Below are 26,682 nucleotides of genomic sequence, written 5' to 3' on the forward strand. Positions count from 1 at the left end.
TTATGTCGAAGCTCACGGGCACGTCCTCTCCGGGCATCGTTGTCCCATCCGACCGGCTAGTTATGCGTACGCCTGCGCACAAACCACGCTGTGGCTGTTCATGTCAGCGTCCGCGAGTTATACACTCTTCCGCTATTGAGAGTTGAACGTTGAAAAGGGGGATCAACAAAAGGGCGGCAGCCACTGCTACGGCAGCTCGGTGCTGCCATCTTGCGCACTAAAACTTCCTCCAACTGGTAACGCAACTTTTCTCTCGCCTCCTTCCCTTTTTGTCTGTCCTCTACGCGTGCGGCCGTCCTCCTCCTTTCTCTCCTCGTATCTCGCTCCGCCGCCGCTGCGATGCTTTGCTGTTGTTTTGCGCGCTGGCAGTTGTTTCCGTGCCAGCTCCGCACATCCTGCAAAAGGGGGAGGGCCCCTCCGGGCGAGCTGGCTTGGCGGCAAACACTGCTGGGGCGGCCGACCGTTTTCGCCGGGGTCTTGCCACGCGGGCGTGGCTGCCAGTGAGAGCGCCTCGGCCACAGCTGCGTCCACGCCGACACTTGTCGAACGAGCGTCACAGCAGCGCACCCGCGCACTCCAGCGTCTTGCGTTTTTCCTGCCAGCAGCCAACCCTTGATTTGCGCCGCAGGTGAGTGTGCGATCGGGACCGGGCCACGCGTCTCTGCGAGCGAAGCTTGCACAGCTGCGTGGCCTGCCGCCCACCGGTAACTTCGCAGGCGATGCACCGGTATTGTTGCAGTGCACCGGTAATATTGCGGAATACCAGTGTTGTCGTAGAGCAGCAGGTGATACGTGTTCCGCGGTCGAGGTACTTGGCCTTCGCTTATTTTTCTTTTTTTTCATCTCTATCGTGCTCAGCACTAACCGCTAAGCGAAGGCGAGCAAAATGCGAAGCCGTCCGAAATCCGCCGCCCCCTTCTGCCGGCCTCAGAGCTAGCAGTCCGCTGAGTTGGGATTGAAACACAATCGAGCATACCGCGTAACTCTGGGTCGGGTAATAAATACTTTATTCGGACTCCAGCTTTCTAACTAGTCGAGTTGAGCAACAGGTGCAGACGGTGCTCTGCTGGGGCAAAGCCGGCATAGCAGACGGCGCTGCCCACGGCCCCAGTAAGGGAAAGGGAATTCGTCGCCTTGAGCAGAACCAATTATGGGGCAGCAGTGGATTGCCACAGTTTGCGCCTCGAGCACGATGTTGCCGTGGAAGTCGAAATGGTTTTGCATGCCCCTCAAGGCTTCAGCCATGTCATGAAATTGGGCCTGGGATCAACTTGGGCCTGGATATGCGGCGATACCACATGCTCGGCTGTTGGCATCCTGCGTGAAAGCGCGAATGTTAAAGCGCTATTAAATGTTCGCGCGTTCACTCAAGGTATTTCAACACTAACTAGCCCAGTCGGCTATACGTTACTTGTCTTCTAGGTTCCTCCTATTTATAGACGCCAGAGTCCCACCAAATCAAAGCTGGCTGCAAATGCTGACTGTTTTAACTCGCTACAAGGTGGACACTACGACACTCCACGTATCGAATTTCCTTGATTCTTTTCCCCCCTCACTTCGAAAAATGATCCATTGTTTATGATTTCTAAGTAGCTTATGGTATATGATATTGTCAATGTGGCAAGCAAACGCTATTTACCTCCCCTTACCCTCACGCAGCGTCACACATGCTAATATTTAGAACGATATGAAATTATTATTGTGGCAAGTAGAAAGAAAAACAATGCTTTAATTGTAGGGGTAAATAAGGGAAACGCTGATGCTGACCAGAAAGTCATGTCGTGATTTATTTTTCACGGATTTCTCCTCATATTACTTTTTTTTAGCATACTTTAATTCTGCATTACATGCGCTAGGAGTACATTCACACAATGAGGCATCCACACGCTGAGCTCGTTCCACACCGGCTTCGGTGACGATCACTATACTGCTTCGGGACAGTCTACGTTAACCACAGAAAAAGAAAACACAAAAAAGCACACACACACAAAAAAAAAAACGCTCAGAACTTCTTTGCGTGCAGTTCTCCGGTAGCTGTTTGTCGTTTCATCGCAGCTAACTCAGAGGAGGCCTCAGTCGAACACAACCGAAGCAGTTACGTGCTCGGGTGAGCGCGAATATCGGCAGCCGAGACGTAAGCGCCGCAGCGGCTGCTGCTCTCAGCGCTACCCGAGCGGGAGACCCTTGCTCGCGGCAGACGCTCGTTTTTGAACCGCGAAAAGGGGAAGCGCTGAGCATGACGCCTTCCTTGCATTTGGTTTCATGTTTGCGAGTGGGGAAAGCAGCCAGGGCAGCAAGCCTCCAATAAAATGTATCCCGCCCCGTTTTTTTTTTTTTTTTTCATTCGGTCGTCTGCTGGTGTTCGCTTTACTGAGCGAGCAACGCCTCGCGTTGATGGGATGCTTTTCGCCGGCACACTTTTTTTGCTCGCCTAAAACAACGCGAAGCGTGCGGAACGACAACTACCCAAAGAAGCGAATAAACGCAAACGGGGGCATTGACGGCTGAATGACTCTGAGTGGCATATCAATGCACCGTTCACGCTGCGTTGGCTGCATTGACAGCAGAGTTCGTGTTCTGTCGGATGGAGCCCATTAACGTAACGGGCCTTTTCACGCGAACCTTGAGCGAGCTTTGTTTTCATTTCGTTCTTCATTTCTTTTTATGCGCTCCTATTCTGCCACCCGTACAAAAGGTCTGTGTTATCGTACTCGAGATAGGCTCGTGTCAGTCACTGAGTTTTGCTCCATGTTGCATGACGTCCTCCCCGCGTGCAGTTTGTTTGTCAGTCGTGCTCTTTCAAGGCCCTCTTCTGCGCCACGTGACAGGAACGCTTCATGCACTGTTAATAACCACCGGAACAAAAAGCATGTATCGATGGTGTACTGGTCGGTCGGGAAGGTCTCTTATTTCCTTCCTGTAATGTTCGTTAACATCTTTCATTCATTCCTTCATGTAATGTTCGTTACCTTGTTTCCTTAGAGAACAAACTTGTTATTTTATCCCGTGGTGTGCCGTTTACCTATGTTAAACCTCAAATGCCGAGATCATGGCTATCTGCATAAGAAGCAACGCGCATTCTAATAACCAAATGGCGAACTGCTGCGTTCTTTTCTTTTACGTCTTGTTTTCTTATCTTTTCTGCCCCTTATCCCATCCCCCTGTGCAATGTAGCCAACTGGACACTTTGTCTGGTTAACTTCTCTGCCTTTCGCCTCTTGCTATCCCTCCCTCCTAATAACCAAATGTATTCCGAAATAGGATTAAATTAATTGTACTACGAGGTTTTACGTGCCGAAACCACGATCTGATTGTGAGGCATGCAACAATAGGGGACTGCGGATTAATTTTAATCTCCTGAGGTTCTGTAACGTGCACACGAACGTCTTTATTTTTTTTTTCGGCATTAAATGTGGCCGCCACGGCCATGATCGAGCCGGTGACCTCGTGCTTAGCAGCGAAGTGTCATAGCTACTGGGCTAACACGTCGGGTGAGAAGGGAATCGCAAGATGCGTGGTCATCGCTGTCCTGGTCGACGCGTTATGGCAATGCTGTAGCACACAGGAATAATTGGGTCTACCCCGCCAGCAAAGCGGAGTAGACGTTCAGGTATGTCTTTCTTAGACGACACCAATATGGCTCTTGTCGGAATCACACGTCAAAAACTATACCGTTCTGCAAATAACGGTTTCAGCAACAGTAAGTCTTCTGGAAGGCTGTCAGTGAGGGCCAACTGTGTTCTTGCCGGGTGATGGTTACGTTAGCGACACATCATTACCGGGAACTTTTGAAAAGGCTGTGTATGCTCCATAATAACCTTTTCGCAGACTGAGCAGAGTCTGTGGGGAGGTATGCAGTTAATTAGTTGGAGCTCCGGGGTGCTGCAATGTTGGCTGTAATAAAGGTGCCCTGCAATAGGAACAAGGATTGTGGATACTCCAAGTACGTTACCGCGCAATGTTTGAAAGAAATGCAAAAATGTTAGGCTTATACTAAACGTTCATGATTGAGGCAACTATTCTTCTTTTACGTGGCATAGACTGATATGGTGTGACTCTAGTCTGATTTTGTTATTTGTTGTGTGTGTGTCGTGTTATGTAGATATGTGTAGATACGTTAGCCGCCTCATCTGCAAAACTCTCCAACCATTTCATGCACTTTCACTTGTTTACATAAACTGTGTGGATTGTTAACAGTGCCTCTTAGTGTCGTTCTTTCACTATCTTCTGAGTCTTGCTTTGCTCGTGCGCGCAACTGCAAATGTTCGTGATATTTGTATGCCTCCAGTGCTCTTCGTGCTTTTAGCATTGATTGCCCTGCGATGAGGAGTAGCCATCGCCATAAAGGCGCCTCAACCTGCCCTTTATTTAAACACTAATAAAAGAATGTAAAGCAGGAATATGGGCTTTACTGAGACTTTGTGTGTGACTGTGTAACACTGTATGAAGAACATTTCTATTTATTCCATGCTGGAAGGTAAACAGTCCCTCTTATGCGTAACGAACACTATTACTTTGTCAAGAAGAACGAAAGGCCCTTCACCTAAAAGAAGCACGTGATAAAAGCGGACGTCGCGAGATACATTCGAAAAGTAATTTCTGTAGCTTTCATATTGAGAATATAATGTTAGTTAAGCAGATACAGTAAACAACCGAAGTGATAAATTCACCGCACAACGTGAAGGGGGTTAAGAAGCTAAGAGGTGTGTACAAGGCATCGTTTCGTAGACGTGTATGTCGATACCAGCGCTCGGCGGAAGCGGCGGGAATTCATCGCTCGAATCAGTGGCAATGGAGACAAGAATGATGACGACATTCAGACGAGTGTGTAGTAGGGAAATTTGCGCCCGTCATTCGAACGATTCCAGCGGGCAGGGATCGCTGTAACAACGTGCGCAATTTATTATGTCTTACGCAATGTATGTAAAAGAATGTAACAAAGCTTTCTATCATCTCCGGTGCATACAAGCAGTATCGAAATACCCAGACTCATAGAGCTAAATCACCGTTTGCCATTTACTGAACGATGGATACTTTAGCATATGTGAGCGGGCTTTGAACTTTGCTGCTTGTCATCTTTTTGCCGCCTTTTACCTTTCTCGAGTGCAGGGCATCCAATCGGGCTCAGCCTGGCTATCACTCTCTCTGGCAGCTTTACTGCTGCCATTATAAACAACCCTTTCTTTATGGGCCAGATTCGCAAAGCTTTCCGTTAAGTGCCGTTTCCTCTTTGTATGCCGACTTCGCTAATAATATGTATGACATGAAGATTAGCTTACATTTGCTTTTAAGAACAGTTCTAACGTAAGAGCGTTTACCTTGAATACGAGCTTAGAAGATGAAGGTGCGAAAATGACCGGGAACGCATAATAATAACAAAAATAGTCAAACAGGAAATCACTATTGGATTGGTTGTGTGTTTTTGTACTTACACTGTCCGGGTTGTTTATGTTCCTTGACGTTTAAAGTCCTGAAGTAATGTTCAACCAATTATAACATCGAATTGCGCCGTACATGGATCTATAGCTCGATGAACAGCGACGGTGAGCGAGCATGTCGCATGTTTGGAACGGGATGACTGGAACACAAGGCATTAGAAAGTGCCTGTTGGGTGACACTTACATCTAGGACAGCCTGGTCATTGGCTTCATTACTATGTGTCAACTGAGGAGTCAGTAATAGGTTTGGACTGTAGATACCACCTAGAGGATTGCAATCGGCAATACGCTGCCATGGTCGTCTGAAGACGGATGAACGTGCAGTCTCGTACAGTGAAGGATGCTTTGAACTCCTCAGATACTTGAAAGCTTGAGAAGATGTTGCGAGCACCGCCGATGGATCGATTCGTCCAGTAGTGAGGCAAGCTTCTCCTGCAGATTAGGAATAACAGTGAAACGTCGCAGACAGGCGATTGCGTGCACTGCATCTCCGTTCGCCCCTTTAAATGGCCACAGCCCGCCTGTTTTTCACATTATTCTTTTTAACCCACATAAATTACGCACTTTGTACTTATAGAATGATGGCAGCTCGTGAAGTCGGCTGGAGCCATGCTGGGCGTCCCTGCTAACATTTCCTAATAAAGAAAGCGAAGCCCTGTTGGCCGAGGTAATGTAACTATTCTAGAAGTTATTCCATTTTGAGCTTAGTCAGTGGTCCGAGCGGCTGTACGCCCACGTTATACCGGGAACTGTTGCCCGTGAACAACGGAGGACTAAATAAAAAATACGAAAGGGATCGAGCGGAAGAAATATTTAGGTTACACCGGGCCAGTTCGAATGAAATTGACTCTGTTGTTAGCAGCTTCTTGAAGAAGCCTCCAGAATTTTTCATTAACTAATTATTGATAATTGCCTTAAGTTTCTAACAATGGAGTTTACCGCCAATATGTTAATAAGTTCTAAGAGCAATGTTTTTAGCGTCGGTCCTTCCACATTTCCCCCCTTCTTTTACAAAACCGCGCGAAATCGGGAAAAAGAATCCACCGTGAACTCTCATTTGCGTACTGCTGAAGTGCTTGTCTTAAAAACTCTGTGAATGTTTTATTTATTTATTTATTTATTTATTTGTAAAATACCTTACAAGGCCGCTACATGGGGATTGAGTAAGGGGGGGGCATAGAATCAAGTAAGTACATACAATCTAGTAACTGTATTCTAGTAATCTAGTAATTGAGTGATTTTGTTCGTGTAATCATCAGTCACGCTCATAAGTATGACATTATTGACGGTTTTTCATTTAGCCTGGTATAGCAAATCGAGAGCCTGTTATGTGGGACGTGATAACTTGGTTCTCGCAGATTGCTCGATGCTGTTGCAAACTCTTCCTTGCCCGGGCCGGACGTGATTTTATGGCGCTGGCAGGAGTTAAGCCGCTATAACCATGGTAAATGCGACGTGAAATCGATGCAACCACCGGTTCAGGAAGGGAGCATGTTGAGTTCGTTAGCGGCGTGTTTTGGAGTAGCACTGCTGTAACGCGTGCGTGTGGGAGACGGCGTCGGCGTCTCTCTTTTTCTGTCCGATTTTTCATAGCCCAAATTTCGCGTTTTTTTGTGTAGCCTAAAAAAAGAAAGAAGCAAGAAAGAGCTCTGTTCAAGATCTCGCACCGCAAACTAAAACTGATGTTTGTAAATGTGTTCTACCTCGTAGTGACAGGCTGACCGTAAATTTACATATTAAAAATTATATAATCTCAACAATTTATCTCCTTAAAGAGAACACAAAATACCGGATGCTCCTTAAAAAAATTTCTTCGTGTGACCCAGGATCCTGCCGTATACCGTACAACAATATTCACAAAATAGCGACTGCGGTTTACATGCTTTCATCCAGTTCGTGATTCATGGAAATGAGAAACCATCGTGTTCATTACATAATGTCGTCTGTGCAGCATTTAGTACGTGTGCTATTCGCCAAGCTATTTCACGAAGTAGACTAATTTCTGGTATTCATGATCAATATGCTGCTAACGCAGCTTCCTGAGTATATGTTCCGAGATAGAATTCCTAGATGAGACACGTTAGAAAGAAGCTCTGTGGCTTGCTCGTACTACGATGTAAACGAATAATCAGAAGATAGACAACGAGTTTTAGATTTCGTGTGTTCAGCCGGGACACTCCCAGTGTCCGCGATAGCCTTGGACTCGATTCCAACTGCCTTGTTTTCATCTTCAGCCTTCGGAGTGCTTTCGGTATGCCTACACTTGCGACAACGTTCAAAGCCGCCTGCGCACCAACGTTCCGCCAAACCTACATTGTTTTCAGCACTCTGTCTTCGGCCACACCTGCTCTGTCTGTCGTTCCGGTAGTCGTTGTTTTCTTAGCTGTTATTCGGAGTCACGAAGTCGTTATTTTCTAACGATCCATTTCATTTTCCATTCTTAACGCCCGTCGCCATTGGCTCAGACATAAGCAAATATGAACAGTAAATTAAACTCTACATAACCCGTGCCACTGTTCGATCCTTACTGGTATGTGAGTGCGTCTTAACTGATATATTTGTTTGCTTAAATGACGTGCCAGAGGTTTGAGCATGCTTACCCGCATCTCCTTCACAGTACTTGGAATCATCATCATCATAATGAGTTCTACCCCAGTTCGCCTTCGTCTTCGAATTGTACACTACAATAATTGTAAAATAAATGGTACACCGGACAACACACCTTCTGTGTGCCCCTGTCTTTGTGTGTCCTCTGTAACAATGTGAACACGACATGCTAACAAGCCCATGAGCCACTTTCATTGCCTTCGTCGTTCATCAATGAACATTTTTGTTAGTCAGCTACGTGCGTGCAGAAATTTTCAAAACTGTGCCAAGGTTCGTGTATGTAGCCCTCTTGTCGACGAAAGTTAGTTGAGGACGACCACCTTTACTTTCAGATACGGTGATTGACGCTTGGCGCTTACAGATGGCTGATTTACGACACCAGGGACGCAATGCTATAACTCTACATTCCTAATGTTACTTTGCTTCGAATTGCAAGAGCAACAAAATAGAGAGGAGAGACAGGGAGGTTAATCGGAAGAGAAAATCCGTCTTGCTATATGACCTACACTGGGGGACGGGTAAGGTAGAAAGAGCATAAGAAAATTTGTGGCACGTGAAACAAATGTACAATGATAAAGACAGGACCTCTATGGAAATGCTTTTGCTTGTCGTGAATGATGTCTTATTGCCTGCTTGTTCAACTGACATGTCGGCCTCACTTGCTATTTTGTTTCGTCCCAACGTGGCTTGCTGTAGCGCCAGAATATCACCAACAAAATTTAGTGAATTTTATCGAAGTGAACCTAGCGAGCTGCACAAGCAGCGCGCAGAGTAGAGTGAGTGGAGAGCTGTTTTGTCTGAATAGTGACATCGAAAGTCTGAACACTAAATAAGCTCCGTGCATCGCCTGCGCCGGTACACTAGGCACTCTGCCAAGCGTATACGGAATGATTTCCCGGCGCTCCTTGGTTGGACGATGCAGCCGTGGGGAACGGCCCACTGCCAGCTCGCGCCGTCTCATCAATCAGGCACTGCCGTCTTTCCTCTGCCCTGTGGCGAACCGCTTTTATCCACTACCTGGTTCAAATTTCGAAATGTGGCGCGCTTTTACGCAATTAATGGCGCTCACGCTGCCGTATGTGAACCCATCACGGCTCGAAATTATAAAGAGGCGAGTATGAATGCCGCTTTAAGTTGGTCGAAAGAGTGCCCAGTCCTTTAACAAATTGAAAGTGTCTTTATTTAAGTACGGCTTCCGTATTAGCCATGATACAGCCGTCAGTGAATTATTTGTTATTAATGAATTTGATACTCTTGCGTATGTGTTCAATGAAAGTGTGAGGAATTTGAATCGCTTGTTCTTGTAGCCCGCCATTTATTTTATTCTCTTATAGCTCTGCTTTTCCATCTTTTATTTTGCCTCGTTACTTGAGAGCTTGTTGCTTAGTTCACCGCGTGACCTGGGGTCAGTTAGTGATTGAATTTGTCACATCAGTCGTTTTGCGTTTGAATCCTTAATTTCTTACCGATATCTTCTTATAAAAGCATTTCCCGCAAGTAATGGTTATGACATTACAAGTACGAGTATATGCTTGCGCATCAAAGTCTGAGACGCATTTTTGTTTTATCCCTTGCGTGTCACTTGCAGACAGCTGTTCTCCAGAACGCTTGTTTACTGCCGCTTCCTCGTCGTTATTACTTTTTCTGGTGTTTTCTCTTTACACTCGCCCATGACTGCAGATTACGCAGGTGTTTTCTTCAGAGCTCTCAGCGTTGTTTTCGTTGAAGTGCAAACTGGTCAATTAAGATGGCTCTGGCGGGCGGCGCTGATGTTGCGAGCCAGTTGTAATACTCGTAGACGATCGCGATGTCGTGTTTGGGCAAGCACAGCTAGAACTCTTTGAAACAGAGCAGTTATTGGTCGCACCTATGTGCTGTCTAAAAACCTAAGTCGTCCATGCGACCGCCCATCTTGTCTTCGTCATGTGTGTGAAACAATCTGAAGTCATCGCCGGAGTAATGACACCGTAGATACAATATTTAGTTTTGGTGCGCGATGAAGCTGTTATTGAGGTCTTGACAAATACACGGAATGTTTAGAACGGCGGAAGTATGTAAGACTATCGCAAAGTAGAATTTACCATCCGTACCGCAATGCGGTGATGCTTCTTTCGGGGACTGACACTTTCGCATCGTGGCCGTTGGCAGAGATGGCTCACTGATACACTCAAACTGCCGGAGCTTGACGACACGTCGAGGGTGGCTGAGCGGTCCATGAATGAGGGTGAAATGAAAGATTATGTTATCAGGAGCTGTGACGTCGGGTGAACCGTGGAGGTGACGGGTCTGCGATGTCCAGTGGAAATGACAGCTTCTGTTCGTGACCTGCTGGTCTCCGAGCTCGTTCATTTTTGAACCTCTACCTGGGTTTGGTTTGGTGTTCAATGGTGGGGCTGGGTTAGATCTGAATGCGGTGGAGAGTTGGCTGCCGGAAGGAAAGTGTTAGCATTCAGTGGCTTGTCGTTACAGCAGGTGGATTGGCGTATCCACCAAGATCGCAGCGGCAGCAGGGGTGTACCGCTTGTTTCGTACTATTTGGGCTGCAGCCGACGGCATAACTTTGAGAGCTGATGCCTCCATGTGTTCCGCCGATGGTTAGCGGGGAAGTCGCGTCACCAATGCTTCGGGCCGTGAAGAAGGTTTGCCTTCAGATACATCCAAGATCTGCTGCGGGAATAGTAAAAAGTAGCTTGCGTTAGGAAGGAAACGTGATCAGGAAGGGAGTATGACATTTAAAGTAGTTTTGCCCTCTTTTACGACACGCTCGGACAGTTTTCAGAGGGCGACATTTGCCAACTTAAAATTTTCCGTGGGTTTCCCCATCCGCAAGAAAGTGGACGGGAAAACGGCGCCGCGGTATCTCAATTGGTAGAGCATCGCAACGCGCAATGCGAAGACGTGGGATCTTCTTTGCCCACCTGCGGCAAGTTGTTTTTTCATCCAAATTCATTTCCATTAATTTATCATTTGTTTAATTCGATTAGTAAGTAGAAGTTATTTCCCCTATGCTGACCTCCTTGGTGTCTTTGTTGTCTTCTTATGCTAGGACGAATAAAAATCGGGCCCCTCAGTTTAGCTTCTTATCGTGTATACTATATATATATATATATATATATATATATATATATATTCTTCATGTCGTAGTATAGCAGTTAGATAGCTATGCATTGCTGTCCAAAGATCGCACAGAATTGACTAATCATAACATTATCACAAAGCAGCGTTCGAACACAATGTATATCTTGCTTGAGAGCATCTTTTACCTTGTGCCAGCACGAAGCGCCGCCGGTCACCTCTCTCGTTAGAAGCACACCCAGCGAATCATTAATATTTTCACTAAGGCCTCGTTAAAGGCCACACGTGTTCCAGTTCAGCTTCAGCCATCGTTATCGCCCTCGCAACTCTGGGCACCTAGTTTTAATTTTATTTTAGTCAGTCACTGACACATGCAAGTGCACGGCGAATGCTGGAAGCCGAAACTTCGCCCGATGCCGTGAACCATCCAAAAGAAGTATTGGAAACCCGAGAGCGCGCGAAAGAACCGTTAAATATGTTTTATTCAACGCGCCAATGTTGTATTCTTATTTATATTATTGGCATTAAGAGCCCGCTGTTCTCCTTTTTTCCACGTCTATGCGGACGTCGCCACCGCCCCCCCCCCTCCCCTCTTTCCTTTTCTTGCTCTCGCGATGCCAGATTTTTCTGTCTCAGTAACACCCTCGTCCTCTGCTTTGCGAGCAGTTTGTCTCAAGACTCGGCCATTGCCTCCAGCTCGCTCAACTCGCTCGCACTCTCTGCATAGCCGACAAGAACGCAAGCTCCGCTATGACTCCACCGTCCTGGCGGCGAATTGCGCCTCCGGGCGGCATGTGCGCTCGCCTGGTTTGTGTGAAAATTCTCGCAGCCGTTTCACTCAGACCGCACAAGGCCCTCGCGCAAGCATATCCCCCGGTAAACTATGTCGCTCGGGAGCAGAAATTGTGCACTCATCTCCCGCTTGAAACCACTCACTCGGCGTGTGTCGCCTGTCTGACGCGCGCCACCAAGCTGGCAGCTGTGCGCGGGAGGGGAAATTAGTGCGAGCACTGTTCGTTGCCTTCCTTATGCTTAGCTGTGCATACCGCCACTGGGCGCGTCGCCACCTTCTCTCCGGGAGGTTTCATATTAAAAGGGCTGTCTCAGATTATTATTATTATTATTATTATTATTATTATTATTATTATTATTATTATTATTATTATTATTATTATTATTATTATTATTATTATTATTATTATTGAAGGTGTAAGCTTAGGTAATGCACTCATAAAACGAGAGCATCGTGGGCCATCAAGAGTGTGCAAAAACGACGTTCTTGAAGCAAGTGCGCAAAAGAAAAGTGGGGGGGGGGGGAGAAAGAAGAACGATTGTTTCCTTTCCGTGCGCTCACGTGTGGTTCTGTGGACGTCGGCGGCCTCAGTGTCCGCCACAGAAAACGGCTCTATGCAAACACCGCGCGGTGCCGTCCGATTGCAGCACTCTCCTCGCGCGCGCGTACACACACACACACACGCACGCACTGCGGCCCAGAGCAACACCTGGGTAGGCGAGAAACAGCTCTCCACTCGTCGACAGGCGCCGCGCACAGGTGCGCCCAGCGGCGGATCCGCGTCCACAGCTGCTCTTTTACAAAGCTCCCGCTGCTTTATGGCCGGCACGCCGAGCCGCCGCCCGATAACCGAAATTCCCGTGAACGCTCTGCCTGAGGCTATACGCACACCAGGCGAGCTGCAGTGAAGCAGCAGTCTCTACCGTCTCACTACCGTGCATAAATGCAAAAAAATAAAAATAGCGTTTTGTCCTTTAGTACCTTTGTCTGCGTACTTACCTGCTCTACGATTCAGCACGCGTTCGAAATACAAATGCAAAGCAGATCCAATGCACATTCTGGAATCTATGGGAAGTGAAGCTTCCGTGAATCGGTTATTGGGGAAACGCCATAAATTTGCATACTTCATTCCTGCAGCGTGCGTCTTTGGCGGGAAGGAAATTAGCACGCGCGAGCGTGCTCTAGCTCGCCCGTGCTACGTCATGTGGCAACTCGTATATTGGCTTGTGTTTCTTCATTTCTTATTATTTATTTTGAGTGTAACGTCCGTTTCGTTCCCAGTCCCTGGTTGTGGGTATGTGCAATAGTATGGAAGATGCATCACCAGCATGTGGCGATCATCTGAAAGAGGCAGTTGGCCTTGGTGCGATAGAAGTATACGTGCGATTGTGGCCTAACAGTTAAGAAAGTAGGCATAGAAACGTTGGAAAGGTTTGCTCTATATTTGTTGTATATTGGTTGCAATGAGCACATCTAGGTATCATCTCTTTTATCACTGAGTGATTCTGCAGTAAACAAGGCCGGCAGCCTGGACACCTAAAAGAGTATAGTAAAGATGGTAGTGCTGTCTAGCGTGCGAGGCATTCGGCAAAACCGCAGCAGCAGCAGCACACACCGAGCCAGCAGCCATGCACTTTCAGGAAAGGTTCGCAAGAGAAGCTTCGCTTTAATATGGCCAGCCGACATACCACAGGTTGTTTTACTTTGGATTATCTCGCATGTCTCTAGTGTGTTCACGGAGGAACAAATAAGAATTCCGCCCGCCAGTAACGATATAACGCAGAAGAACGAACATGACCTGAGCTAATTGTGAAACTTGTACATGGCGTTTGCAGATTCGACCCCGGCCTGATTGGCTAACGCCGTCTGTATCTGCAATTTCCGCAGCGCTGTACGCAAAGTTTCTTCAATGCATGACCATTAGGACATGTCGGCACGCGTATAACTACCGCCTTTTCACGTGAAATGAATACGTAGGAAAAAAAACCAATAACGGCGCTTAGCGTAAGGCGGCAGAGAACTGAGTAAAGGCCACAAATAATAATATTATGAACATTTCTATACAATGTCCGCGGCCACATTTTGACCCCACGCCCACCGACCAATCGCGCTTCACTCACTATTGAGAACAGCTGTGTAACCTATAGTCGACCCCCCCCCCCCCCCCTTCTATCATCCTAGACCCGTACTCACGAAATTTCCCTCGCGTAGATTGGTTCTCCATTTACCATCATCGCGGTGATGGTTTCGTTAACACAACAATCGCCATCATGAGAATCGGTTTCGTGGAGGCAGCTACAGACAAGCACCTTTCCGCATCGCACACTTTTTCACGCCATGCACCCCGCACAATACCCGCTACAATGCCCAGATTACAATACTCCGGTCATGCTCTACCACGCCACTTCGGCGTGCCAGCTCATGAGCGCCAACCCTAGAATCCCCCCCCCCCCCAAATACACACACATAGCACTGGGAAGCCTCGCTTCTATAGCGTCAACTCCCAGAAACAGATCGATCGGGTCGTCCACGGGAGCGCGCCAGGCGGCCGCGGCTCCTGGGGTCCCGGACTGAGGACTCCGCCCACGCCCAGGGCTCGTCGAAGGACCCTGCGGTTTCCCTTTATTTTAATAAATGTTTTCCCTCTACCTCTCTTTCTCTCTCGACCATGAGTTGCGGGAATTTAGAATAACGGCCAATCAGGAAAACGTTCTATCACATCTAGTTTTGTGAACACGGGCCGGATGACATGTTCCGAGTTCAAAAAGATTTTCGTTTGTAAGAGCTGTTTCCCACTGGCCGACTGCCTTCGCTAATAGGTCCCACGTCGCGATTTCCCAGAAACGGTGCACCGTTTTTGTCGATACAGAGAGGAGAAACGTTTCTGCGTCAGTGGCGAGAGAACCGACGCGGTGTAGGGTTGGGAAGCGTGCGCTACCGCTTCACGCTTGCCTTGCGCGCGGACGAGCAGCCGTGGCAAGCAACCGGTCGCCGGTGGAGTACGTGTTGCTCACGCGCAGCTAGGGCCCTGCAGAGTATACTGCGCTGTTTCGCAGACTGACGGCTGCTACGTGTCAGCGCATCGTCAGGCTGCGGTCACGTGAAGGGCGACGACGTGAAAATTACATGAAAGAAAATGGGAAAGAGCCCACGCGACGTGCGTGTGTATAGGCGTAGAGATGCGGCTCCAAGTCTCGAAACGTCTCTCCGCGGTCTAAAGATATCGCCTACTCGAAAGCGTAGCAGCCATAAACATTCTGCCTCGAAAATGCCGTATTTCTTGTGGAAACGGACCAAGGCAAATAGCGAGGTCTCGGTAGGATCAAAGACCTTTGGCCGACGTCGAGCAGACTATTTTCCTTTCCATCTGGTCTTCCTTTGCTTTTTATTCCTCAGAAAAGTCATTGCGGGGAGACCTACTCGTGTTTCACGTGGCGACACCAGCAACGTTTCATGAAAGTAATGGTGAGACGATCACGACGGAGGGAGCGGGCGCCTTCATTTTCTGAGGTGGGGTGTGCGTAACGTTTTTGGGTAGCCAAGGAACTTCACAAACTAAAATGCCACACTCTGCTGCTTTTACTCCACCGGTGTGCATTATGGCAGAGTGCACATCCCCCTTCTCACAACCCCCCGCCCTGTCTTTGTTTTAAGACCAGACAAAAAGAACTATATTGTTACTCGAGTGACAGAAGAAAGTTTCTCAGATCAAGTTCTTATACGCTTCATCTCCCTCAGCTACATTTAACCGTCGACTACGACGCCGTTCCTTGCTTTGCTAAAAAAAAGAAAAGGAAAGACACCGGCTCCTTCACTATTATTCTCCATTTCATCTGTGATAGTTACATTAAAATGGAAAGCAAATGACGAGCGTCGAATAAGCGTAACGAACGCTTCCTTTTTCCTACTGTTCCTTTCTTTCAATTGTAACGGCGATGCTAACCAGCTGAAACGTGAAAGCGGTAGTTAGTAAACACATTGCACGATCCGGGTTATCTGAAGTTATTGTAACTGTCATTTTCCAGGTTGCTTGTTCACCATAATCTCGGTTGTGTTTATACTTCAAGCCGACTTTTAATAACGCTGAGTTTCAACACGCCTATGTTTGATCACGAAAGGCGTGAAAGGCGTAGTGATTGCGTTGTGCAACCCAGTTCGGTTGGTTGAAACGTGTGAAGTTCAGAGGCGGCATCTGACAGCAACGTTCCAGCTTCTCTTTGCCATTTCATGCCATATTCGAAGTGCAAGCGCCGATTTATCGATTATTCCACTTGACGCAATTGAAAATTTGCAATTTTGATGGATTATCATTTCATTGTGATTTTATGAGATATAAATTACACGTGCATATCTGCCTTTAGTGTATCACGGGTATTTGTGACCACTACGTTCAAACGTGTGGGCGCAGTTGCCAGCACTGTGGCGTATGGTTCGGGAGATCGTATGATGAAGATTGTCGCCCGGATGGCCATGAGGGTGACGCCCTGGGTACAGACACCGAGAACATAAATTATGACTTTCTGGGGTGAATTTAAAAACTATCTTTGCGAATGCCTGTTCGAGTAAAGCCAGCATGCCCGGCATTTCCGGGAATGTGGTACTTTATAGAGCATGGGAGTTCACCCTCGGAACAGGAGCAGGCAACACATATGAGTCATGTCGTCTTTTGGTGCTAATAAGTTGGTCATCGAGCATACTAAGGTAAAAACTCGCCACTTCGATCGCGCTGGGGACGTAACACTCGTGTGTTGAAGCGTGCAAAGTTCAGGTACGCCGCCTTTCAAACAAGAAACTCGGGCCGAAACACAAAGCTTTGCGTTCGTAAGTGCTGCTTGACATTGGCCTGAATCCCTTGCTAATAATATGTCCGTCACCACGATTGGTTGGCTTATGCTCTCACGAATAGTTCTTGCGCTACTACTTTTTGTGAATACGGGCCCAGACAACCAGTTCACAAAGCTTTTTCTTCGCAAGCGCTCTTTGCGATTAGCTGGTCACCTTTTCTAATATGTCCAGGATCACGATTCCCTGGAAATTTGCCTTACGAAGAACGCTGACGTCAGAGCTTTTGGCTTATATGGACCCTAAGGTCCATAGCCCATATGGCGAAGGCGGCTGGCAAGGGGCAAAAAGCACTTACGAACGAGAAGCTTTATGAATAGCCGCCGAATTCATTAAGCTTCTTGGTATGGATTCGCAAAGCTTTTTTTTTTATTTCGTAATTGTTCTTTGCCACTGGCCAGCTGCTTGTCTAATGATATGTCAACCACCAAATCGACTGGAATGTTTTCTTCCGAGCAATTAATTCTCGCGTAAGAGTTTTTGGTAAGTACGAGCCTAGGATCGAAAATCACGAAGCTGTTTGTTTGTAAGTACTGCTTGGCATTCGCCGGTCGCCTGAGCAAATGTGTCCGTCATCGCTTCTGGCTAGCATTCGTTCACGAACGCTTTTAACGTAATAGCGTTTTTGCGAATGCCGGGCCTAGGACGCTTTTTTTGTTATAGCTTTCTTAATCGTCCTGCGGCAGCTATAACCTCCCAGGCTAGCTGTATTGTTAATCTTATGTGTAGTCTGATTCAGCGGTGTTCACAAAGTGTTCGGTGCTGTTTGGCCATTATGCTACACAAATATCACTCATCATAGTCATCATCATGCTAAAAAGCACGCGCGGTAAGGGAAACGTATTGTCACGGATACACTTCCTGCACCTTTCTGGCATTTCTTCATTGAATAGGTTATCAAAATTGGAGAAGAGTTTGAGAAACCACCGCGATAGGTTAGTGGCTATGGCGTTGCGCTGCTTAGATCAACGTCGCAGGTTCGGTCCCGGCCGCGGCGGCCACATTCACATAGGGGCGAAGTGCAGGAACGCTCGTGTACTTGGGTTTGGGTGCACTTTAAAGAAGCCCAGGCGTGCCTCATAATCATATCGTGGCTTTTTCCAAGTAAAACCCAAACATTAAAGTTTTATTGCGATACGAATTATACGGACACTCGAGGCAAAGTTTTGCCGTCGTCGTCGCAATTGCGGTCACCGTGATGTTCCGTATAAAGTCCCATGCAGGGCGACCAGAATGAGCGGCTAGCGCGCCGTGTGGTGCGCGTTTGACGAAGAGTGTGCAACGCCGTATGAGCGCGTGAAGAGTGTGCGAAGGTGAGCTAATTGGGATGGTGGCTTGATGCACGTTGTCATCTCGCGCACCCAATGTTAGAGGTCATGTGGTCAAGCGCGCGCTCGGGTAGGAGAGTGAGCGTCTCTTCCTCTAGCCCACACATGCGCTAGAACACATACGCGGCCCACACGCGGTATCTTGCAAGTAATCGGCGGCGGGTGCAAATGTTAAAGGTGAGCGAGCCGTGTTCGCTGGGGGTGGGGGGGGGGGGGTATACATGCGCGCTGTCTTCCCGCGCGCCTAGTGTTGGAGGTCCGGTAGCCTAAGTTTTGTTGGAGTTTCAGTGAAGCGAGCGGTAGCACTAAGCGTTCGCTCTCCGTTGGCGGCAGTCTTCATGACGCCACCATTGTGACAGCGAATAATCGCGGTCATCTAGTGAAAGCTGTCCATGTTTGCCTGTGAACACAATGACACCGTGGTCGTTAATTAATAGGCGATTGTTTGCTTCACTTTATGTGGCCGATAGAAAAAAGTTTGGCAGCATGTTACACTCCTGTAACACGTGAAGACGAAAGCCTGTTGAACACGTGATAATGCATTAGGTTACACAATCGGAGGGGTCAGACTTCTTGCAAGGCGTAACGAGCCGTAGTGTGAAGTAAACGTGTGGCGCTGTAGGTTCACCTCCTCAACGACATATGCGAGCACCTAACGCACTACCTAAAGTTTGTTTCTTTCTTTCTTTCTTTCTTTTTTTTCTTGCTTTCTTTCATTTCATTCATATTCAGCCATTGCATCTTTGTTTGCTTACGGGGGTATGAGCCATTCCTGATCATCTTAGTTTTTGCTTCACTGGACTAGGCGCTGATCTTTTCGGGTATGAGCCGTTGCAACGAGCCAGTTAAGGCTGTCGCCTTAATAAAAACCTTAGTCCGTGTCCATTACTTTAATTGTCCATTACTTTTCTATCGCTATGAAAGCTCCGCCTTTCAGACGAAACAGCGACTTTTCAAAATAGGAGTATGAAAATCACCACGCAGGGTTTTTTTTTTTTTTTAGATATAACATAGGTACCACCTGTCTCTTTCGGACGTTGGACTGTACCGTGGATTTGGTCCGACTAGGGTGTGTAGATCGTTCGCGAGCCGCTCCTAATGTTTATAATCACTCAACTGCAAGCTCCTCTATTTGTAAGAGTATAAATATTAAACTTCTGAGCGTTTTTTTCCATAAATATTCAAACTGTTCGTAAAGGGTAGGTGGGGCTTTAGGAAACTCTAGAGCAATATAACCGTTTCCGCGTCACGTAATATGCGCTGCTAAAGTCATTCGACACGGAAGAACTGAACAGGTACAATCTGGCTTAAGGACAATGGATAAATTAAAACGGGAGAAAAGTCATTTGTGTGTCTTCCCCTTTCTTTAGTGCGTTCTTGATCTGTTGAGTATTGCGCTCTCGCCCTATTCGCCGAATAAGGAGTTAAGCGCGTGATTCACAGTTTCGGCACTGAATGGTTCTTCACCGTCATCACAAACGTGATCATGTATAAAGGATATTGCCGCTGTATCGCCCCATCTCAAGCATTTTCATTTTCAGCTAGTCTCACGACCCCAAGAGTGGAGAACAATGATTTCCCCGCAGCACGAAGCTGAAAGCACTAAAATTGTGCTGCCCTGTTAACGCTTCCGGGTCGCCAAGGTACCCTTGCTGCCGTTGCTTAACGCGCCTTGAGCCGCAAACCCCAGACCTGGCACTGCGCCGGGCTCGTCCGACACACGACAGAAAGAGCACGGCCCAGACCCAAGTGGCCACCAAGTAAATACAAAACGCTGACGCTGTCGCGTTCTTGTTGCCGCAATTTAGTTGTATATTTTCCTTTTGTTCACGGCTAGCATAACGGCGCAAAGGCTGGAAGAGCTGATGCCGGTAGCATGGCTTTGCAGAGTTTATAAATATTCCTCTTAGAGCACAGCGCTTCCAGTAAAGTACCATGCTTCTCCAGGAGTAAAACGTCTGGACTCTGCTACTCTTGAGAAAAGTTGCAAACAGTCTTCAATGCTTTTTTTTAGAGGTCACCGTCTTCGTCTTTTTTCTAAGTTGGAATACAGTCATCCTTTGTCCAACCAGCGTCCTGATGGAGGGCGCTACTCGTACTTGTGAATAAAACTGCTTGTGGTCACTGCGACAAAGTTGGAGGAACAACCGTTTCCACGCGGTTTGGCAGGTGTATGTTATATTTGTGAATCCAAATTCATGGGCACTCTAACCACTGCCGTAACTAGAACCAATGGCGGTGATCCGGGTCATTTAATACAGCTGTGTGGTACATTCTTTGATTACAGTCACTCAGACGCGTCTATTGTATCCAGCCAGCAGCAAGCACCGCAGGCGAATCAGTAGCACCCGAAGCAGTATTCGCTACAATTATTTTAGCAAGACTGAAGAATGAATTCAACATGTTGTCACATACGTTACGCAGAGCAACAGCATTTATTGTGAATCATCCTTTTTTTTAAGTATATTTGCGTGTACGCTAAACAATCGCGGGCAATCAAACCTAGTCAACCGCTAGGGCGTTCCTCATAGCCTACTGTGCAGTTCCGGAGCGTTGAACGCCACAACTTATTTTTTTATCCCCCTTAAGCTGTCACCTATGTCCCATTGCTACATATGTTGCGTTTCCTTTACAGCGAAGCGGTATACCTCTACCGTCCAAAGAAATTTTCGTGTTGTTGTTGGCGTGGTAAGCAAAAAACTCCCCATACGTGGGCCGACCCGCGGCGGAGGTGCAGTTCTCCATTAAGGGGCCCACATACACAGTTTCGCTGGTCGTCCTTCTTCACAGAGTGGAAGGGCACTGAGTTTTTTCTTCTTTTTTTTCTTTTTACCTTTTTTTCCACTTCCATCTCAACACCATCTCTTCAGTCACTTAGATTATTCGAATAGCGGACTTTTTTTGTTTTATTTGGAAGCTTGCCTTTCAACATAACCATACAAACTGCTTCATATTCGAACAACGTTCCTGGTGTAGTTCCACCCACATTATTAGTTTGACAGGTAGCTTCTTGTCATAGAGGATACTGGGTTCATCTCTGCCGTTCTTCCATTCTGACTGAATCCCAGTAGTCGCTTATCTCTCCACACTGACTTATTCATGTACCGTGGAACAAAAATAGCTGAACTGAGTTTTCTTGATAATTGTCGCGTCATAGAAATTAAGACTGTGTAATTTCCTGTGTTGCAGGCAGTGCATACTCCTAAGATTCCGTGTCTTAAATCGACTTAGCTTCAGCATTTGCCTTCGATATGCTTGTAGAGAGGCCTTATTTCCGCAAGAAATGGGGCCATCTTCATAGGAAATGTTGCAAGACGCTTCTTTTGCGCCTCAAGGTGACGTTCTGTTTACGTCACCCAGTAGCGGATGTTGCGTTCTCCAGGGTAACGTACCCCACCGCTGCCGAGTTGTTGCGACGCCTGGTTCTTCAACCTCGACCGGCGTTACTATTGGGTAGCGTGGCGTTGTCGGCAGGCTGCAGGCGCCCGGTAGACCATGGCGATCAGGCAGGGACGGAGACTACTTCTATTGCGAGACTTGCACGGTTTATTCAATGGTTGGTGAAATATGAGAAGAAGAGGATGAATGAAGTGAAAATGTAGATTGCGGGGCTCCTTAAATAGGCCCATTAAAATCGTAGGTGGGATCTTGCTCACGTCAACGTCACGTGACATGCACTGAGTCTGGTTGTGGATGGGCGGTTGATCCCTGCTCGTGAGGTGGCACGGGCCCGCCTCCGCAGGTGGCAACCCGCAGGTTTAAGATCGTAGGTGCTTATCCTTTCTTCTAGGCGACGTTGGTTCGCGGTTAGGGCGTATGATTATGGATGGGCCGCTGATCCCCTTCTCTTCTAGGCGTCGTTGGTTCGCGGAAAGGGCCTTCCCCTTAGAGTGGGAGAGTTCACACACAGAGGGGCCTTTAAGTAAAGCGGGGCGCCAGCGGGACCGGTAACCACTCGAGACAACCACAACAAATTGGGAATCCACCCTTCGTTTCGATGAGGCATGGTGGTCGAGCATCCTTTTTGCCTGAAATGCTACACGCCAACCGTAGCACGGGGAGCCAGCGGGCTGCGACAGCGAGGAGCACGGAACCGCAGCCCGCCGGTTGCCCGATTAGGACGTTGCCTCGAGGGGCGTGGCTTCGCGCTCGCTGCAGCCTCCCAGTTTCGGTTGCGGGCGCTCTGATGGGTAAACGCATTTTTCCAGATCCAAACGTTTAATGGCTTGCAAGGAGCTCTCGCTTCAGTTTTCCAATACCGATGAGTTCGTTGAAACTAAAGGTTGAAAAGTTTATTATTGATTTTTGTTAATTAGTGATTAATATCCTTTCCACCTGTAAACCCGTGGTAGTCACAAATGACGGTATGTTTCCGAAGTAGTTGTCCTTTTCTATTAAAGTGGCCATTTTCAAATATTACTTTAAGTCTCCGTAGAAACACTCGGTAAAGGGAAATATATGTGCCAGCAATCATGAAAGCTTTGGAATTTCTGTAGTTTTCTTTTGTGACACTGTCGCAGTAAACGCGGTCTTCTTTGAGGTCGTCAACTCAGAAGTGCTTCACAACGTTTGATGCCGACGTTATGAACTTGCATGTATAGCTGGTTTTCTCGGAGCTAAAATAATTTCCCATCCGCGTTCGGCGTGCATTCGCTTCCGCCTATATACCGCGTATGCATCCACCTAGTTAGCGTTTCACAGAATTTTGCACAGCTCGCGTTGGGCGAGCCAAATTTGGGCGGCTCCACAGTGCGTCGGGTTTCTTCAATGTCACAGCTGGGAGCACTCGGCAACCTCTATTTGGCAACCTAACGATGTGACGACCGCTCGTGTACGTTATGAGCGCGTAGCTGCTTGACTGCCGCTGAGGGAATTCGTCGGTGAGCTTGCGCCGCTTGGACCACCTCTGCTTCTTGGCTACTGTCCCTACATTCGGGGTGGATGAGAAAGTTTGTTTACTTCCATTTTTACGTATGCACCGAAATCTAGTAGTGAGGGTGCTTCCGCATATGCGTACAGAGAGAAGTGCCCCGCAGGCCTATTGAGGTGGTAAATTGTTAACCCGCGTCTCCAGCAATGCTGCAGATGCATTCAAGCACTTAAAATCAATAAAAAAAACTAAGCCCTTCACAATAAAACATGGATTTGTGGAGCTGAACGAGCGTTGCGGAAACTAGCTGATTGTCCTGTATATGCAGGGCGTCTGATTTGCGTTCAATGTACGCCTTCAGCCGACGTAATTTTTCACTCGTTCCCAGGGGACCAGTGTTGTAAGAGCTTTCACACTTTCTTCCGAATCATAAAACGTGACAACTCGTTGACGACCCTGCAAGAGTACCTGTGAGTGTCTGTGAAGGAGCACTATGTGGCTCTATAATAATCCGCTGTATCTCTAGTAAAAACACGTGTCCTTCGGGTCACTGGCTACCTACGTGTGAAAAGCACTCGAACTTCCGTTCTTTCCATGTTTGGCAGTATGTCTTTCCTGTGTTCTTCCTAAAATGAGAAAAAAAAAAGTTAAAGTAATGCAGGGCTTCTAGCATAGCGCAAACAAGCGACTCGCGTTACAGCTGAGAGGTACAATTTCTTAAGAAAACCAACTATAAGAACAGGTTGGCTGAAAAATTAGTTTAAAGTTACCTTACGGTAATTCCGTAATACCTCACGGTTTTCCGTGGCAAAGTCACGATAGGATTATGGGGCATGCCGTAGTAGAGGACTCCGTATTTTATTCTTTGCCACTTGGGGTTCTTTAACGCACACCTAAATCTAAGCACACGAGTTTCTTTTTTTTTTGGATTACGCCTCCATCGAAATGTGGGCGCGTAGGCCGGGCGCATGAGTGACGCATGACGTTACGAACGTCAAATACTCCGCTATCGCGATGGTGTCTTACGAATACCTGAGTAGATACTCATATGTTTGTGCGTGCGCGAGTAAATTGCTTTTACGATAAACCTGCACAATTACCACACACGATTACGTGCCCCAGAATTTTATTGAGCCGTGATGAAAGGGCTAAATCAGTTTCCACTTCGGCGTTTGCCTACCTCTATTTGGAAACCGCACAGTCCCAACATTCTCGCGCCAAATCTCTTGACGTGTGCTGCCGGACATTTCTCGCTACAGGCACGCGTGATGGCCAGCTCCGGAGGCGCCAAGGTATGCTGGATGCTGGTGTGGCTGCTGCTGCTCATCTTCGCCGCCTTCTGGGTAGCCGGCTTTGCCGCCTTCTGGTACATCCTGGTGTACGTGCTGGTGCCCTGCGTGCCGGCGGCCAAGGACGTGGCCACGCTGCTGCACCGGGGCGTGCTGCTGCCGTACTTCTGCTCCGACAACATGGTCAACGGCAGGGACATCAACAGCGGCGTCCAGTTTATATGCGCGGGAGGCACTGTGCCCACCTGAGCTCTTCGCTCGGCGCGTCTGTCATTGGCCACAGAATGCCGGCGGCACGCCACGTGTGCCTGTCCTCGTCCACCTCCTGCTTCTGACGGGACGTCTGCCGCCCACTCCACAGCGCGGCCGCGCATCCCGAAATGGAAAACGCAAACAAAGAGCACGTTCACTTCGTGTGGCTATTTATAACGCAGTCTTCCAGTGCAGTGCTTCTCGCTGCTGATATTCAAGGGCGCTCCACCGGGACAGTTTCCTGGAGAGTAAACAAAGGAGTCGCGATATCGTGAGAGTAGGGAAAAAAAATCAGGAAAGAAAGAAAAGAAAACGGTGCTTGCTCTTTGAAAAAAAAAACGTATTTCTTTCGTCCCGTTAATTAGACTATAGTGGCAGTTCGTCGGCGTTTTCTGTTTCGAAGTTAAATTGACCCCAGCCGGAAATTTGAGGGCAGCTCGTGTCCTAGTCAAATAAAATACGACGTATTCTTTAATGCATCATTTATTTACTGGACTAAACAGAGGCTTCTTTATGTGGTCGCCGAAGAAGAGGAGGCGGAGGGTGGATATGAAGGAAACAAAGTGTGTCATCATCACAGTTTAGCGAATGAAACCGCTCTAAGTTGGGCGAGTGCCATCGTCATTTTCCTGAGTTCATGGTATTTTTGCAAGCGAAGGGCAGTTGGTTTGGTTTCTAAATGAATGTACTAGCAATGGAACCAGGTTTTATGGAAGAGAAGCTTTTGTATTGTTTATTGGCCTGAGTGATCATCGGCATACAAAAATACTACTATGATCCGTGATAGGCGGTCTGCTTATTCTGGACTCATCCCTCTTGTTCCTTTTTTTCACTAAGTTTCTTTCTTGGCGAAGTTTCTTGTCATGTATAAGTAATGTCTGCATATATCGCATGACCGAAAAAAGTGCTTGCATCCTTCTTTTTTTTCTGTTGCAATTGGTTGCAAAAAATAGTACGTAGATGCTCCGTTTATTTGTGTCGGGGACGTGCATATATCATAAATATTTTGTTGTCCGAAGGAAGTTACTATTAAGTTTATGACTTCTGGTAACGCTGGTGTAGTTTGTGGTGCGTAGTTTCGGTTGAGTTCATGTTGGGTTCGTTCGTAACAGTCCGTGACTACCGGTGGCGACTATATGTCGTGTGTATGTGCTCGTGCGTCAACCACTTGTGCCTAGCTCTGTTACATCATTATAACCTGAAAGTCTATCATTGACTATTGTGTACTGTTATTCAGACGTTCGTGACAAGGACGCCCCTCCCCCCCCCCCCCCCGCCCAGTTGAGGATATTACGATTCTCTTCGGCGGTATACTATTTTCTTTGTTTAAGATGAAATAGGCTCTAATAATTAATTTTCCAGTAACCATAACTACTGAGCAAGCATTCTTGTTCCTCCAATTTGTCACACTGTTACGATTCCTTTCGTTTTGTACCGGTGAAAATGTCATCTTGCGATACAAGGATCGGCTCCAGCATTGAGCGTGAATAAGTAGTTTTGCTATTAACTTATCGTCAGAGCAGTTTTGTCCAATGGACAAAGAAAATAACGATTTGGACAGGCTTAGTACGTTTCTTCAGCATATTCATTTAAGTCCAAGCTACGCTGGGCTACAGTTATTTGCTGCACTGAAGTTGCAAAACTGACAGACAGGTTTGCTTTCGTTGGGCCGTCGCGGCAGAGCTCTCGCTTCACGTTGTTGAAAATCTTTGTTACCTTTGTTTGATCTCCAATGCAGGCGGAGGACAAGTTAGAAGGGCTTGCTTGGTATTGAGGGTACGCGGCACGTCGCTCGGGGAAGACCATGAAGTGAACACTTCGACAGCACTGCAGTCTTTCAAAGAGCACCTTACAAATGAAAGCACAACTTGGGCACACTACATACATTGCACGGAACAATATTCGTGGTACGGTAAGATTATTCTATGTTCAACTTTGCGGGCCGGTAATTATTTGAGCGACGAGGCACGAGGACAGAAGAAGGTTCTCCATAGAACCGTGTACTGTGGATTTGCTATTACGCCTGGCAGTTAAGCAGGTTGGTTTAGTGTATGCCTGGTTGAAGATATACAAATCGCTGCCATATATGTATGGAATGTCGAGTGTTGTTTGCTGTATTTGTTTTTGGAATCACAAAGTTGTGTGAGCTGACCTCTGCAAAACGAATTAAACCACGTGCCTTTCACAA

The 26,682-nt window shown here is 47.3% G+C and overlaps 1 protein-coding gene across 1 annotated transcript; it reads left to right on the forward strand.

The window, feature by feature from the left end:
- The first annotated feature begins 304 nt into the window (after positions 1-304).
- Positions 305-26,682, forward strand: LOC142557198 (uncharacterized). The gene is made up of 2 exons (XM_075668888.1): positions 305-628; positions 24,213-26,682. Exon 2 carries the CDS (start codon positions 24,222-24,224, stop codon positions 24,489-24,491), a length of 270 nt encoding a protein of 89 aa, XP_075525003.1. The 5' UTR covers positions 305-628; positions 24,213-24,221; the 3' UTR covers positions 24,492-26,682.

Source organism: Dermacentor variabilis, chromosome 1 (assembly GCF_050947875.1).
Source record: "Dermacentor variabilis isolate Ectoservices chromosome 1, ASM5094787v1, whole genome shotgun sequence".
NCBI lineage: Eukaryota > Metazoa > Arthropoda > Arachnida > Ixodida > Ixodidae > Dermacentor > Dermacentor variabilis.